Source organism: Podarcis filfolensis (genome assembly GCF_964270895.1).
Source record: "Podarcis filfolensis genome assembly, chromosome: 3".
Taxonomy (NCBI): domain Eukaryota; kingdom Metazoa; phylum Chordata; class Lepidosauria; order Squamata; family Lacertidae; genus Podarcis; species Podarcis filfolensis.
In genome coordinates this window covers 61,174,494-61,192,056 of record NC_139606.1, presented here as the reverse complement: position 1 = coordinate 61,192,056, position 17,563 = coordinate 61,174,494, and the positions used below count along the sequence as shown (strand labels likewise).

The 17,563-nt window shown below is 39.4% G+C and overlaps 1 protein-coding gene across 5 annotated transcripts in view; it reads right to left on the bottom strand.

Annotated features, from left to right (window-relative positions):
- PDE7B (phosphodiesterase 7B) overlaps positions 1-17,563 on the bottom strand; it is a 166,502-nt gene that overhangs the window by 3,096 nt on the left and 145,843 nt on the right. For 3 of the 5 annotated variants that reach the window (XM_083607790.1, XM_083607791.1, XM_083607789.1), the window contains 8 exons: positions 17,124-17,187; positions 15,587-15,682; positions 14,095-14,195; positions 12,643-12,774; positions 9,132-9,223; positions 7,470-7,614; positions 1,897-1,993; positions 3-83 (listed from right to left, as the gene is read on the bottom strand). In XM_083607790.1, the coding sequence (XP_083463916.1) occupies positions 3-83; positions 1,897-1,993; positions 7,470-7,614; positions 9,132-9,223; positions 12,643-12,774; positions 14,095-14,195; positions 15,587-15,682; positions 17,124-17,187 (808 nt within the window). Of the gene's footprint in view, positions 1-2; positions 805-851; positions 1,994-7,469; positions 7,615-9,131; positions 9,224-12,642; positions 12,775-14,094; positions 14,196-15,586; positions 15,683-17,123; positions 17,188-17,563 lie in introns of all 5 variants that reach the window. The other 2 variants (XR_014546670.1, XR_014546671.1) reach the window with 1 other exon arrangement.

Sequence of the window (17,563 nt, the reverse complement as noted above, 5' to 3'; positions counted from 1 at the left end):
ACCAATTTGTATACTAGGTATTGTGTCTTTCTGCTGATTACAAAGAGGGCTTACTTCCAAGTCAAATTTCTTCTCCAGGTCACCTACCAGAAAGAAGGAACAACTTTTGAAGGCTTATCTGGGTGGTTGTGGTTCTTTTGTGTCTGTGTGATATACAGGACACAGGTTAACAAGAGTTTAGAAACGTCTATTAATATACTAACCACGTTTGAGGCTGTAAATGTGCGTGCAAACAAACAAAAAGCTTTGTCATTGTCTAGTACTCTTGCACTGCTGTCTAGACACATTGTAAATAGCCTTTACAAAACCATGCGTCCTAACAGTGCTATCCTAAAAATGTCTACCAGAAGTCCTGCTGGATCAGAGCAAAGGCCCATTAGTCCAGTGACTTATTCTTACAATATTTCTACAAACCAGGTACCTATGGGAAGCCTGCAAGCAGGTAATGAGCACATCAGCACTCTCCCCATGTCTGCTGCTCGTCAGCAAACCTGTATGATACTGGAGGGTAGGATGCAGCCATCATTGCTAGTAGCCACTGGTCGCCTTATTTTCCATAATTTTATCTCTAAACCTAGTGTTCATTATTACATTTTGTTGTGAATTCTACAGTTCAACTATGCGTTGCAGGAGGAAGTATTTCTTTTTCCCCTGTCCTGAATCTCCCACCATTCAGCTTCATTTGATGAAAATGGTTTCTAGTATTTTTAGAACTTCTCTCTATCCACGTTCTCCACATGATGCATAATTTTATACATCTCTAGCATATGCCCCCTTTTCCACACTAAAAAGCTCCAAATATACCTTTCTTCATAGGGAAGTTGCTCCATCCCCTTTATCATTTTGGTTGCCCCTTTCTGAACCTTTTTCAAGCCCTTTCCACCTTTATAAGATCCTTTTTGAGATGGTACAATCAAAACTACACAACATACCAAGTACAATCACACCATAGCTATGTATGACAGTCTGATATATGTAAGGTTTCTCTCTCTCTCTCTCCATTTCTTGCCTCTAATATCTTCCTTGATTCTGCTTGCTATCCTCTTGGCTTTTATGGGATACTCAGAAGGAAGTCCCATTGAGTTCCATGGGATGTACTCCCTGGTAAGTGTTAATTTCCCCTAGGAAATTTTACTTAATCCTGGTTTGTGTCATTCAGAGTTACTGCGCTGAAGATTCTTAGACTCTTGATTTTCATAGATTAATGATTTTAAAATTTAATTTAAAACAACAACAACACACATTTAATAGAGATTTTGTAATGGCTTGTAACTTACCAAATTGTAATTTTGTATGACATGTTTGCAATGCCCTTTTGGAACAATTAGGACTATGTGAAGCTCAATGAATAAAAGATAACATGAAACTGTGTGATCTACTGGCATCTCCCTTGGTGTGCCTGACAAGTGCATTCTAATCATTAGCAACTCTAATGACATGCACAGTGCTCAAGATGATACCTCACTTTGGAGGTAGAGATTTGTCCAGAACAGAAAAGTTTCTGAGTGAGTTGGGTTCATGTTGTCCTCAGATGTTATCATGCCATATAATGTGACCAGGTACCAGTAGACAAAAGCTTGTCTGAAAACCCTTCTACAGGTGGTTTGTCACTTGTAAGGACTGCATTTTAAGAATGATACATGCTTGCAGGCAAACTCAAGACATCGTTGCCCAATATCTGGTAGTCCAGCTAATTAAACAGCCTTAGTTCTATTAACTTACTTCTGCCCTTTAATCCTAGCCACTTTTTCAACGAGGCCTCAGTTCTGTCAGCATATTTTTGTGGGAGGCTTAAAGTGAGCATTGGGCACCGTGGGATAAGTAAATGCCATTTCCCATTAACAAAACCGGATTGAGTGACTGGAAACACAAAGTGAAACGTATGAGCCTGCTGACCTTGCCTGTAGAATTCCTCACAAACCCGTTCACTCCACTGTTTGCTCATCTCCCAGAGCCGGCAAGGATTGCAGATGTCTGCACACTTTAGCGCAATCTGGAAATAAGGACAAGATGGTATGAATGACGCAGTAAAAGATACTGCACTCCATACACTCAAAATGAATGTGTAGTATAGGCCTAATGTCAGTTGTGCTAAGAACACCACTGTTGTTTATGGGCACAAGGATTGCTCAGTCCAGTATTAAAAGTTTAATTCAGCACATTTTGGGGGAGTTACTAGATTTTTCATGAATAAGAATAAAATTGAAAGGGAAGAAACTTCAAATGAAATAAACACACAACTTCAAAAGTACCATCTAAAAGTAAGTGTCCCCCACTCCTAATAACCCACGGAATACTTGGGTCAAAATAATAATAATAATAGTGACAGTATGAAACAAAGTCAGTTCTAACCAATAGGCTAACATAGAGTTCTGTTTAGCATAAAGCAAATACATTGTCTTAAATGTTAATTAACCGTTTTTATGGAAGGATCATTCTGGATCCAGGTTTGTCCATGGGAACCTTTGTACCTGAAAATTTCCAGAATGCTTCTGCAAATCCATATGTTTTTATTCTGCCATATATGATACATTGACTTTGGTATTGCCATTGTCATGATTTTCTGCTAGACTCTAGAGATGCATTACCCTGAGTTTCCTCCATTTGTCAGCTTAGTTTTCCCACTTTGTAACATAACTTGGCTCCTGTTCAGATATAGGTCAGATAACACACCCTTTAATTTCAGGTGCATAATAATTTTTAGCTGGTTCTGGTCTTAGATTTGTAGATTGTTGCATGATATGCTATATACATCAGGTGTTTCCAAACTACCCTGAATGTTCCATGAGCTTCATTCAGGTGGCCCACAGCAGGTCTGTGAATCCAATCTTTTGAAAACTTTGACCAAAAATAGACGGAGCACAAACTACTTGATATGTTCTAGCATAACTTCAGCTTTTTAAAGTTTTTGATACCTTGATAGTCCTTATATTAGCTACTTAATTATAATAAACATCAGTTCATTAATCATTTCATTAGATCTTTCAATTAGTCTAAATCCTGAATTAAACCTCATAAGATATTAATCACAAAATTGATCAGTTGATCGAACAGCAAGAGCATTCATACCCAAACACTTAAATCTTGATACACTATTCATTAAGCAACCAGAAAGTGCATTACTCAGTTTAATCAGTTTGCTCACTTCTAAATTTTACCCCCACAAGTTGTTCATCAACATCAGGAATTTCCCTTCTGAGGTAGAATGCTTTAGCCTATATCCTTTGGCTAAAGACAAAATCAGGAAGACACTGTAGGGGAAGAATGCTTGAGTACCGTGCTATGGTCCTAGTGACTTATTTCATTGGGTGAGGGTATATATCAGGACAGCTGTTTTAAGTTGTGTGACTTGTTCTTTTTATGATTACTAGGTGGCTTTTATTCTCATTTCCCTCATCCCAAAACTGCTTCTGATCACACATGAAATATCTCAGCCCCTGTGAGGAGGAGTTCATTTTGTTGTCTCCTTTTATCTTTCATGCAAATATGGCTATGCCATGAACATGTGAAATACTATTTTGGTCAAAGAACATTAAGTACAAGGTGTGAGAGACTAGAGGCAAGATAGACAGGTAAGCCTGTAATTATGCTTCGGAAGAAGCAGCATCTGCTTCGTGATTTGTTCCTCTGACTCCTCCACAGTAGCAGCTATGTTAAGCAGTCTGCAGGCGGGCTTTCCATTTGAAATGGAATAATGATCTAAGCTTTTTTTAAAAAACTAAAAGCTATGAAGTAGGAGGCATCTTCTACTGTCATTTCTTTTGTTAAGCAATCAGCGCAAGTTATATTTCAGGTTAATAACCATAATAGTGGGACCTTAGTCTGAAGATCCTATTACCTACTGCATTACAGCTAGAACAACCAATTTGAGTCTTTCTGAGCCTAAATTAGATTTGGCTTTGTCACTGCCCTCTGAAGAACAGCCAAGCGAGACCTGATAGGTAGAATGTAGCAGATTAGAAATATTTAGGGATGGCTTGGCATTCACTTCTAACAAAGTTAGGGGAAATGATTCTTGATACTTGGCAAAAAGAAGGGCTACCAGCTTCTTTTCTGGCAGGGATCTCCTGCCTTTCATAAGATGCCTGATTACCAGAAATTGCAGAAGTGAAATGCTTCCTAGTTGGAGATACATTGATTGTCAAAGCGTCACCTGCTGAATTGTGCATGGCAGTCTGCTTAGATGTTCCATGCAGCACATTAGTAGTAGTATGCTGATAAGATAATAACTAGGTGCAGGACTGTATTGTATCATTTTCATAGTTAACTGGACACCAACCATTGATGCACAGGAATATGCAGCATAATTCATTATAACAAAGTTCACTGTTGTCTAAATGGCTTTAGGATATGTCTCTCTGGAATAACTTTCAGTGCACACTTGAGTAAGAAAAAGTGTTACATACATCTTTTCTGAGCTACATCAGGTAAGTGGAGAGGAATAGCAGCACACTTTAACTGCTATATAGAAGCATCTAGCATCTCTGCTGCTATAATGGTATAAATATTCAGTAAAATACAATCCAGAACCTCTTCTATAATGGAAACAAAATGCATTAAGGGTGAGGCTTTATTTTGATAGAACAAGGGACTTGTTTATTTTTGCTGAACGCTTTAGAAGTGGGGAATATCCTCCCACCAAAAATAAGTAGTTTAATTGCAGCTTTTTCTACTCAGACATCATCTGCAAAATCCATTTAAGATTTTCATGTGATGCCATTTATTTTTGCTGCTATTTCTCTATAAAGGGAAGATATTTAGAGCAGAGCTCTGTCTCAGTAACTGAGGCTGACGTACCTTCAGCCCCAAAGTTTACATGCTGCATTAAATGTTCCCATAATATATGCAGCCAGATCCTAGTTTAAAGCAACAGAAAATGGTTAGAATTTGGCTGGCATGCTAGCATGTTTCCAGTCATCCCATGACCCTGCACATGAGAATTATTATGTTCCCATCAGCAGGACCACTAATTTTTGAGAAGCCTGGTTCCTGAAATTTGGTACTTGTTTGTGTTCTAGTGCTGAGAGAATCTCTTTGGAAAGCAAACGATGAATGCCAAATTTTATGCTGTATGAATCTCAGAGAGGAAAAGTAATAGAAAATCCAACAGAGAAAAAATATAGGTGAAAAACCCCCACTGCGAATCTTGTAGGCAGCTTAACAGATTAAAGAGAACCAAGGCATTCAAGAACTACCCCACCCCAGCAACCAACATTGTTTATGATGCTCATTGCTAGAATAGTTAAACCTCAGCCATGTGTAACCAGAACCAGCATCACTTCTCATCAGCCCCTTTATCTCCCTCTACCATTTCTTGTACAGTGGTTCTTCGGGTTAAGAACTTAATTTGTTCCAGAGGTCCGTTCTTAACCTGAAACTGTTCTTAACCTGAGGTACCACTTTAGCTAATGGGGCCTCCCGCTGCGCCGCAGCCATGCAATTTCTGTTCTCATCCTGAAGCAAAGTTCTTAACCCGAGGTACTACTTCCAGGTTAGCGGAGTCTGTAACCTGAAGCGTCTGTAACCCAAGGTACCACTGTACTCTACAGAAAAATATGTACATTTAATTTCTTCCATCTCAGTTACTATTGTGATTTTTTATATGGAAGTGTATAATACAGTGACTGGGTTATATGTGCCCCATGGAACGCAACCTCAGTGGTCTCACTCAATCTAACTAGCCTAGGAATGTTTCCAGATGGAGGGCTTCTAGCACTGCCAAATTATTGCTCTTCTGCTGGAAGGCACAAGTTGACATGTCATTCACTGTCCATGTTTCCAGAGGTGTGGCACTTGTTTGGTGTCAGCATCTTGCTATGTTCTGTCTACACCACGATGGGCCATAGACCAGTGGGAAGTATTGTCCCCTCCCCTTTACTGACTCCACATAGTCACCACACACTTTCTCTTCACATTTTGAAGCTGGTGCCTTTCGTCACCATTTCAGCACCCAGTTTTGAACTGGTGTGCATGCACTTTTTTTTCATGGCCAGTTTCGATATTCCACGATAATACAATTGCATAACTTAAAAGAGTGCAATCCAGTGCAAGAGGATCATAGCCTTACTTTCAAGTAAACATTGCTGTGTTTGGGTTCTAGGTCCTTCCTTTTTCTTCACAACCCAGCTAGCAATTTAATGTTTGCCTTTTCTAGGCAGTTTGGCAACTAGAATTTTGTTACATTGTAATTGTGCTCTTCATATACCAAAAAACTTAAAAGTGCAAACAGCAGTGTGTAGAGAGTGAGGACAACTCCCTCTAGGAGAGGCAGCAATTTAATTAGGGTGTTTTTAAAGAAAAGGGGCTATGCAGGGACATTACAGCCATCTTCACTCAACCAAGCAATGCATTCCTTAGTTCCCTTTCTGTCCCAGGCATTCTAAAAAAACCTTGCAAACAGAGGATTCCTTGCAACCAGAGAAACTGCTCTTTGTAATTAAGGGGACAAACAGTTGTGCAGTTGTAAAAAGAGGAAGTAATTAATTAGGCTAAGCCTTAAAAGAAGTCAGAAAAGTAACACGGGGAATCTTTTACACTACAGTGATGTTCAATAGTTGCTGTTCTGTTGCCTTCTTTCCCTGTCGTCTCCTCTAATGTTTTGAAACCGATGCCTGCTTGTTTAAATGGCTTTCAAGAAACAAAAAGCCAACACTGGTGAGAGCTTTGCTAGCTTTTACTTGGGTGCACCAATAAAAATGCACGAACTGTAACACAATTGTGTTCTGATCTTTTAAAATCATGTAAAAAACAAAACAAAAAACCAGCACTTTCAGCCTGAGACAAGAGGACCGAAGCCATACAAGATACCATCTGGAACACACCTATTACGTTTATTCAAAAGTAAACCCTGCTGTTTTTAATGGGAACCCCCCCCCCTTTCTAAGCTCCAGGCAAATAGCTAAGGAGAGAGAATTCCCCTTATCTGCAGTGCAGGACATGAAATGGCTTTGCAACCAGAAATGTAATGGCATCTCTAGCATATCATTTAGCTTCCTCAGTTTTACTTTTTTCCTGTCTGCAACTGCAGAAGGAATGTGCTCCTATTCCACTCCTTTCATCATAGATTTTTTGGGAGATAGGTAAAATGACAGAAGTAGTGCTGGGAAATATAGGAAGGTTACAGGATGATGACTGCATTGTTTAGCCCTTCTGTTAAATATGAGTAAACTTGCACAATAAATGCCTCCTCTGGGAGCAGCCTAGGTAAACCAGAATACCCCAAACGCTACACATGTTCGCAAGCACTTGTTGCCCCATATCAATCCTGATGTAACTATATGGCAAGGAAAGCTCTGCTTCATAAGTAGCAGGAGAGAAGTGGTATGCCGTTCCCTGTTCTGCATGTGTTTGACAGTTTGTCAAGCCAATCCACACATTGAATGTTATGAATACACACACACACACACACACACACACACACACACGGGTTATGTGTTCACAGAAAGAGGTAGGAAAATCTATACATTTACCTGAAGCATAAAATGCCTATCAGGAGCATCCTCCATTTTCAAATCCTGATTTTTGAGATGAGCTTTCAACCGGATCAGAAATTCGTTCTGCCTGTTGATGTCTGTTGCCAAGATCAGGGAGCCCAGCTGCTGTTCAATATCATGCCTGTAGTTTAAAAAGGAAAAGTGTTTTGAGCAAGGCATTATTAATACCTCTTCATATCATCTCTCCTATCTTCTGGTGTTTGGGGATGCCAATTGTTGTAGCAATCCTTATTTAGCGCATCCGGTTTAATGCACCATTGCTGAACTCACATTGGTATACTTCTTCACAATTATGCTCCAAAAGGTTTCTCCCCACTCCCAGAAGCAAACACTCTGAACTGATTTAGCAACTATCAACACATGACCACTAACTGCATCCTGGTAATTGGTTAGAATCGCTCAATTACTTAATTGGCTCTCTCGTCATAACAAGCTCAAATAGCAAGTGGTGAAGGAAAATGTATGGCTTTCCAGAGAAGCTTTTTGAGGCTTAATGGCAGTGATGGCCAAACTTGGCCCTCCAGCTGTTTTGGGACTACAACTCCCATCATCCCTAGCTAACAGGACCAGTGGTCAGGGATGATGGGAGCTGTAGTCCGAAAACAGCCGGAGGGCCAAGTTTGGCCATCACTGCTTTATGCTGACTTTATTTGCAGCAGGATGTTTTACATTGCCCTGGTCCGAGATAGAAGGTTCCTATTCATGCATACCTCAGGTGGCTATTATTATTTATTTATTTTTATTGAATTTATATACTGTCCTATACCCAAAGGTTAAATGGAATGTAAACAAAATAAGGTAAGCCGGTATTTTTCTCTTTGGTCTGTCTTATCTGCTGTTACTTTAGTCAGACAATTAACTGTGGCATTATTTTGTCCATGAAAAATAGAATGATGGGAAATTTTTAAAATCCACAATTCCTCCCCCCTACCGAAATTTGTTCCCATTTCTAAAAGTATATTGTTTCATAAAATGACTTAGTAGCACAGTGAATTGATTAAGGCAGAGTCCAAAGACTGAATATTGGCACGTTCAGCTCAAATGTATGAGGAAAATTAAGCTATTCTAGTGGGTGTGGGCAGCACAAAATTACCTTGCAAAATTACTTTGGGGTCAGAGGTGGCAGCATATTTCTCCTTTAATGTGCTTTGCTGTCTCTTCAGCAGCAGCAGAGCTGCTTGTCTTGACTACCAAGTGGTGGCTGTTTCCCCCCATAATGCCGTGGCTTGCAGTTCAAGAACATTATTTAGAAATGTTCAACGCACAAAAGAACACCCACAAGGGATGTGTGATACAATAGCAGTCACTGATTCTCTCACACACACACACCCGAAATTTGTCAAGCATTCCCTCCCATCACTGCAATTGTTGAAACGGGAACCATGTTTCATCTCAGATAGAAAATTTGTGTGTGTGTTTCAGCTGAACCCTAGAATGCATGCAATACCTGTCAAACTGGGCAATTTTAATGTTGTAATTTTACTTTTTTCAGATGGCTATCCCTAGGATGCGTATTTTCTTTCATTCACATCAATACTCTGCATACCTCCCTGTATGCAGGGGAGTTACGAAGTTGTCAGAGTCAAAATTTTCTGGAAAATACCATGTTTCTTAAGTTTCCTAGTGGATGGTGCTTACCTCTCTTCTGTTGGCAGATGTGCAAGCAGCCTTGACTCTCGAAGCATGCCTATTGTAGATCTCCAGTGATGATTTTCTAATACAGAGACATTCTGGAGGAGGAAACAAATAACCAAAAGGATTCTCAGCCCAATGAAGTCCATGTGCATGGAGGAAGAGGCATCAGTGCATGTTTCCCTAACTGAATGGGAAACAATGGTTGCTGCATGAATTATTCCCCGGTCCTATTCACGAGTCAGGACTACATCGCTCCAATTACACACTTGAACCATTGTACATCAGTTGTTTGGAATGAAATGGGTAGCAGGCCTCCCTCCTTAGCTTTACCAGTGTAACGGCATCATGAGTCCTCAACTAACTAATGTTATTCCCTTATACATGTGTTAATTTTGTATGTTAGTTCTGGTGCTGCTATGATTAACACTGACTGTACCTCGTGATCTATAATGACAAGGCAGGAAAGCAGGAAGAAAACAAGAGCTCATGTTTTCATTTGTAATTGCCTATGAAAGTTGGAGGCAAAGTCTGCGCGATAACGAGGCGTTTTTCATAGTGGGAACTGTGGTTCCAAGGTCCTTGTCATCATTGTTCAAAGCTCCCCTGCTGTCCTTGTGGCATCAGGGGCTCAAATCAGAACTTTGTACTTTGGGAAGCAAATTATGGTACTTGGTACACGCTGTTCCCATCTGGAAATCTCCGGTCACAAAAGGCAGCTTTGTCATGCATAAATGATGGAATGTACTAGAAATAACACATTTTCTTCTGGAATTATTCATGCAACAACCTTATTCCTGTATGCGCTCACATTTAGTGGTGTCTAATGTTTGACATAAATGCTGCTTTTTCATTATTTGCAACTAGCATTTTTGCACACATCAACATGCATCAGTAAATGACTGACTGAAATGCCAAAATGTGTAAGAGGAACCATTGACTAGGCATGTGAGTGCTAAGGGGGGTTGGATTTTTTTAAAAAGTAATTTAAACATGTTTTGGAACTTTTAAAATAAAGTAGACGCTGCTCCTTATGTATGTGATAGTGATATAGGGGGCACTGTTCCATGTCGTGCTACATTTTAAAGCATGCTGTTCTAACAGGCTTGAAACAAACACCAGACTTATATTTTTACACACTGTATCCACACATGCACTTTCAAAACACACCTGATATTGCCCTTACATGTGGTATTTTACTACAGCTCTTCACATACTTTGAGATACTGCAACCAGGAGGCATTCAGCCACATACCAGAAAATTAGGCTTGTGCAATTGGGTTAAAGCATTCTGGCACAGCAAATCCACTTTAAAAAACCACCTGACTTTTTGCAGTTAGGAAAGTGATGGGGAAATGAAGTAAAAAGTGTGGAATAATGATTAACAGGAAGACTTATAACCACTATGCAAACAAATCAGGTTGAAATTTGTAAACTACTTGGAGGTGGTGCTTTTTTAAAAAAATAATCAAGCTGTATCTAAATTGTATTGAATAAATAAAATTGGGATGAATGTTCATTGTCATATAACCACCCTGCAAACAAGTAGGGCTGAATGTTCAATAAAAACCAGACCTGCATAAGCTTTGTGAAAGCAAATCAGGATGAGTATTTAATTAAAAAATGTTGTCTTGAGGAGCCTTACAGTAACGAATGCCTCAGATATGCCTCCACAATTATATTGAACACTCTAAACTAAAAAATGTAAAAAAATTTAAAAATGAAGGTAATTTTGTCTGAATCTTGTTTTGTTACAAGATTAAGGTTTCTTGCTTGCTTTATAATTTGTAAATTGGTTTGTTGAGCCCGTCTTCTGATGGAACTATGATATTGCTCTCTAGATTCTTTCTTTTGAGGTTAGCATGATGTGGGTTTCCTAAAATAGGATGCCCTCTGAGATGTGGTTGTTCATGTGAGGATGAGGACACTTGGAAAATATACTTATGAAGATTCCTGACATAGCAGTTTATCTGTATGTCTATGTGATTATATTATGCAACATTTTGGTTTATCTGTGAAGACTGTACAGCTCTCAAAGAATAATCTGCATTTACTTCATAGGATAATAATGTTCCTCAGAGTTTTCTTTTCCTCCTATCCAGAACCCCTGACATTTGGAGGAGTCTGGAGCAGTGCCCCAGATCATCACAGTGGTATATCTATGTTTGGCTATGGCTTGTCAAAACAGATAGAGCAAGCTGAGTTAGTCACAGGATATCTCAGCATCCTTCTGTCATAGCCTTGGCTCTCATAGCCCTGTTGCTTTATCTTAGTGTAGAAGGACAGTCTGGCCTGTTACACAACTGACATCTCCAGGGAGAAAGTATAGATGGTAGTGAGAACTGAAGAGAATCTTTCTCTCTCTCTCTCTCTCTCTCCCCTCCATCCCCAATTAGTTCAATAGAAAACCAGGATTCCCCAGAGAGCTGGTTACAGACTCAGTCGCACTAATCTAGTTCACCAGAAACAAGCAGAGCACAAGTGAGAGTGGCCAGTGAATTAGGTAGTATAAAATAAATAAATCCTAAGGTTCTCTGACCACAGTTACACATTTCAGATACAAAAGCAACTGCTTGCTGTGGGCAACTTCTCACATTCTTTTTTGAAGACATGGGTGCAGTCTTTGGAAATCCCCTCTGTGCACACTGTACTTTATGTTTTGAGGATGAGAGTTGAAACTTTCCAATTTCTTAAGAATAGGAAAAGGCCAACTACTTCTCTCCAGCCCCACCTCCCAGTCACTACTGCCTACTTTAAATCAGGAAGGGGTTCTGTGGGATGCCAAAGGGCACGCTATATTGTCATTTAGGTAACCTGTGCCAAACAGATACCTCATCCACCATATAATGTTGAGAGGGTGGGGAGCACAGGGAACAAAGATGTAGCTAGTTACTAGTAAAGCAGTGTAACTGTGTGAAACAGCTCTTCATTTTGAACTGGGGTCTTTTCTGAAAAGTCTGGCTTTGGGTAGGATTCCATAGAAATACAGAATAGCACTGAATGTTGTAATGGGAATATAACTTTTTTTTTAAAAAAAAAAGAAGGTTAAAGCACCTGAGATAAGTTTGAAAGTGTGAGGGGAAGTTTTCCAGTGTCTACATAGCTCCACTTTTCTTCCCAAGACCAAAAAAACAAAAATGTATTGTGCAAAACAGGAAAAATTATACAAATCAGTTTAATTTTCACAAGTTACCAAGTTCAGATGTTCTACTCACAAAAGTTGGGTTGCCTAGATGCCAAAACTCAACTTGAAAAAGAAAAGGAAGGAGCAGCATATAGACAGCCCTGGATATAATGATGTCTGATTATTTGTGATGGTGACTAGAACGTTTGTTTGTATAAGGGAGAAGAATCGTGAAGGATTCGTATCCAGAAATGGTTCCAGAATTTACATGACTCCTTCCTAAGATAGAAAACCTAACGTTGCAGTTGTAGTGCTGCAATATAAAATGCAGCTAAGCTATAATAAAAATCTAAAATTGTACTTGTATAACTTTTGAGACATAAGTACATTCACCTGGTATAAACTGGCAAGATGGTGTTTGGTTTTTATCAAAAATGGTTGGTTTACTCCTGGATGATCTACATCATGTGCTGCAGCAGCTAGTAGTCCAAGCATGATGTCCAGAGGTGTGAGGAAGTTGGCAAGCTGCAACCATGCAAAAAATCAAAGTTAAATGAAATATGAGAGCTGTTGCTCACCATTCACAGTTAAGCGAACTCATGCCCATAAAACTTCAACTTTTATGACAATGCAGAGTAAGTTCACTATGTATCTCATTTGCATGACACTGATGAGGTCATAAAGGCTCTTGAGTTTATATTGCAGCTCCACATTATTGATTTTTGCAGCAGTACACTTGGGGTGCTTCCAGACTTCTGCTATATTTGAGTGGGATTTAGTCACATACTAGCAAATCCAGTTGTGCAATTAAGTTGATGTGGCATTCTAGCACAAAGAAACCCCCTTCTTATAAAAATAAAAACCAGACCTTTTGCATAAAAGTGACAAGAAAAAGCCCTGGGAAGTGTGGGATACCATTTGCTCAATGCAACATTTTACAATCTCCCTACAAACAAATCTGAATGCATGCTCAATAGATAGTTGACAGTGTCTAACGTCACAAACGTTGTGTAAACAAATCAGGATGAATGCCTGGAAGTGACCTCGGTTGAAACAAATGGTTGAGGTGCCAGCAATCAAAACAATGTTCAAATGGGGAGGTGGATGTTACGTGTAAATACCTTTTGAAAATCTGCCAAAGGATAATCCAGATACAAGTGATACCAGCCAAACCTCATGCACTACTGCCACAATGACAGATATTAATGGTGAGTAAAAGTAGTGCATTGTAAAAAAACATTATTTTAGCAAATCTCAAAAGTCTGTGTAGCACCCTTTGATTTATGACGGGGGGGGGACAGATCCAGCTGTTCTGTTGCTGGCTGGCATTCATGAATAATGTAGCTGTGAATAGCTTAACTGAGGGCTCTAAACAAATGGAAAAGGTGCTGTATAAGCAGAGTACATACCTACAGGTATATTCATCAGCTGTTCTATTGATATGGTGACACTGGATTTAAGATTGCCTTATAGGTCCTTCATATATTCCAAGCAAAGGATATGCAGGTCTAAGATACTTTGGGTGGTAATCAGCTATCTTTTACTCAGTGTGGACCCACTGAAACCCCCTCCCCTTGCAAGTTTCTTCATTTGAGCTTCATAATTTCTGTGTGTTTGTGTAATTTTGTTGTCATTTTTAAACAACTAAGAAACCGTGGCTGATCAACAGATCTGCCAGTAGATCCCAATCTATATTCTGCTTCACAGCAACTCAGTCAATCCACAAGCAAAAACCCCCAATATACATCTTGAGGAATGCATTTGTCTTTCATTAGTAGAATGGCATCAATATGTCCTATTGAGAAATTATCTTAACAATTCTTAGGAGGGAAGGAGTTTGGTTACCTTGGGCTCCTTTAGGTAGCAGTGCATAGCTTGGGTGACATCAGCAGCATGAACAGCATTGTGGTATGGGTTTTGACTATGGTAATCTTCTTGCACCATAACTAGAAGTGAAAGAAGATAAACAATTGGTGTAGCCCTTAACAGTGCTAGAAGGCAAAGGTTTAAAGTGTCACTTATATTTTGAAGCATTCAAAAGTCGAGACCAACCAAAATGTCACAAAATAGTGAGCAAGCTCTTGAGTCCAAGATAATTCTTCTGGTTTGTTAAGCAAACCAGAAGGGGGAGATGTTAAGCAGGAGTGGAAGTGAGAGGAAAGCTGGTTTGGCACTGAATTCATAATGCCTACATTGGTCAAAAGTTCATTTTTGTTGCATAGGCAGAATGGCTAAGGGTATAGGGATTGTCATGCAGAGTGCCAGCACTTCAGAATTTACCTCTACACCACTGACTCTTACCCCAAAACATGATCATTCTTTGAATATGTGATTAAAATATGTTTGGTCATTTTGAAACTTTGGATTTATGTCTTGAATTCAACCCACTGAAGCTCTTTCTTAAAAAGAACCCAGTGGCTTGGCACTCTTACAAGACTGTCCCTTGGTGGAAGAAAAACGCACCCACATGCTAGAAAAGCTTCGCCAGACTTTTAAAGGCTTTGAAGCCTATTTTATAAATCACCCTTTATTGTTCTTCATGAAAGCATGGATTCAGAAGAAAAATAAATAGTATTTGTGGAGGATAGGGGGAGAATCTATGATTGCATAATTATATAAGATTGCTTTTCTATATGAATATTAATATGTTGGTACCTGCGTTTTCTGCTGCAAGAGATTAACACAGCTACTACCTATCTGGAAATGGCCTCAAAATATGGTCCTCCAAAATCACCCCTGCACTAAGGCAGAGACCAGATATTCTGAATCTGGATTATCACTTAAAAAAACAACAACTAAGCATTTTAAGATTCCCTAGATAATATGTTTATTCCAGTTCTGGAATGGGTCAACTTTCCAACTTTACAGCTCTCCCCACTCCCATTATCATAAGAAATGAGAATTGTACAGGTTTGCTGCTGAAGCCGAGCCTCCCATGTAACTGTTCAATTTCAACTTACCAAAGGCTGATAAAGGAAATGTCACACTAACCCACACTAAAGAAGAACATATTATACCAAGCAGAGGGCCTTCTCGGTGGTGGCGCCCGCCCTGTGGAACGCCCTCCCATCAGATGTCAAGGAAATAAGCAGCTATCCTATTTTTAAAAGACATCTGAAGGCAGCCCTGTTTAGGGAAGTTTTTAATATTTAATGCTGTATTGTTTTAAACACTCAATTGGGAGCCGCCCAGAGTGGTTGGGGAAACTCAGCCAGATGGGCAGGGTATAAATAATAAATAATAAATAATAAATATTTATTTTATTTTATTTTATTTTATTTTATTTTATTTATTTATTTATTTATTTATTTATTAGAGAGAGGGAAGAAGTACTTACCTAAGAATCTGTGCAATGTAACCATGTCTAACTGAAAATGGTGGATAAGCCCATGTACATTGAAGAGGTGGCACAGCAAGGTTACAAGGCTGTTTCCTGAGGGAACAGAGAGACGTGCATTAACTGGATGAAAAAAACCCATACAGTGGTACCTCGGGTTAAGAACTTAATTCGTTCTGGAGGTCCGTTTTAGCTAATGGGGCCTCCCACTGCTGCTGCACCACCGCCATGCGATTTCTGTTCTCATCCTGAAGCAAAGTTCTTAACCCAAGGTACTATTTATGGGTTAGCGGAGTCTGTAACCTGAAGCGTCTATAACCCTAGGTATCACTGTATTTAGCAACCTTGTAGAGTTGGAAGGGCCCTGAGGGTGATTTCACTAGAATGTAGCCTTCTATAATTCATAATGGCTTTGCTGGGGACCCAGAAATGCAGGCTCCATAAGCCTGAAAACCTTCCTTCTGCTTCTCAGTTATGTTAACGCATAGACTCATGTTACCCCAATGGCAAGAAAATCCCTCTCATAGTGGTATTTTCAGAAGCGTCCCCCAAAATAAGGGCCATAGGACTGGAGGGGGCATAGCTTGGTGGGTAATCTAAATGGCTTGCCCAAACAAGATCCCCTGTTCATATCCTACCATCTCCAGTTAAAGACAGTGAGACTGCTGGTGGCGGTACTGGCTTGTGGTCCCACAATGTGCCTGTAGGGTAGATAGCAATTTTTTGCAAATAGTTTGGTGTGGTGAACTGTCTTGTATTCACATTCAAAATTCCAAGGGGTTGTCTTCAACTACAGCCTTCTCAGAGTAAACCCGTTAAAATTAATGAATCAAAGTCAGTAGTGTCCATTAATGTAAATGGGTCTACGCTGAGTAGAACTAGCACTGAATATCCTCCTACATGTCTAAAAGTTCTGCAAATTCTGGAAACTAAAATGAATGGTTGCTATTTAAATTGCTCTGCTTCAAGAGCTAGGAGGAGATAATAGCATATATTTTTTTCAACCAAATAACATTGAAAAACAATTCCCAAGAAAATTGCATCGTAGTTTTCTTAAATTATTTGCAAGACAAATTCTGGGTTATAGCAGAAAATGGTCTGGATATGTTTTTTTGTGTTGTTGTTTTTTTTAAAAAAACAAGATCTAGGCGATTGAGGGAAATGAGTATTTCTATGCTTTAAGGATGCCAGGAATAATGGTGTCAATAGCCAAATCTCTACTGCCTTTTGACATCTCTTCAGCATACATATATTTCAGCCTTTTCCCATAACCATGGGAGCTAGAAACTGGGCTCTTGAAAATGGATTGCATTTTTTCAGAAGTTTGCACATGCCACCAGATTCTGTACGGAACAGATTCTGCAATACATGATGATGTGACTGCAGCGATGCACACTTCTAAACCCTTCCCTTCATTTAGGAAAACTGACACATAGGTAAAAACTACAGCAATAAAAGATTTAAGGATGATGGAGAAACCTAAAGGCAATGATTAAGAATCAATAATGTTCTCTGAAAGGTATTTTGTGCAACTTACCATTTGTCAAGCGGTCAAACAGGAAAATGTCAAAATCCCACATTCCCACTTTGGATAGCATATACTGGGAATATAAAAATAAAAGGCAGAATGTACAAACTAAGTATTGACAGATTTACATGAAAATCAGTACTTTATAAATTATGGGGCTCATGGTTTCTAGGAAACTGCACACCCTCATTTAAGAGTTGTGGAAGTGGGCTGAATTTGCACAGTGGTAATGGAAAGGCACTCTATATATGTTCAGAAGTAACCATCCCCTTTCACATGCCCTGGATATGAGCTCACAAATTATTATTTACTTTCTTATCTTTGCCCTGGCCTTTGACACCTGAGATACGTGCTTTCAGGACCCAGCCTGGTCCTGTGATTGTAATCTATTTTAACTGCATTTTGAATTTTAATTTGTTGTAACCTGTCCCGGGTGAAGGGCAGGCGAT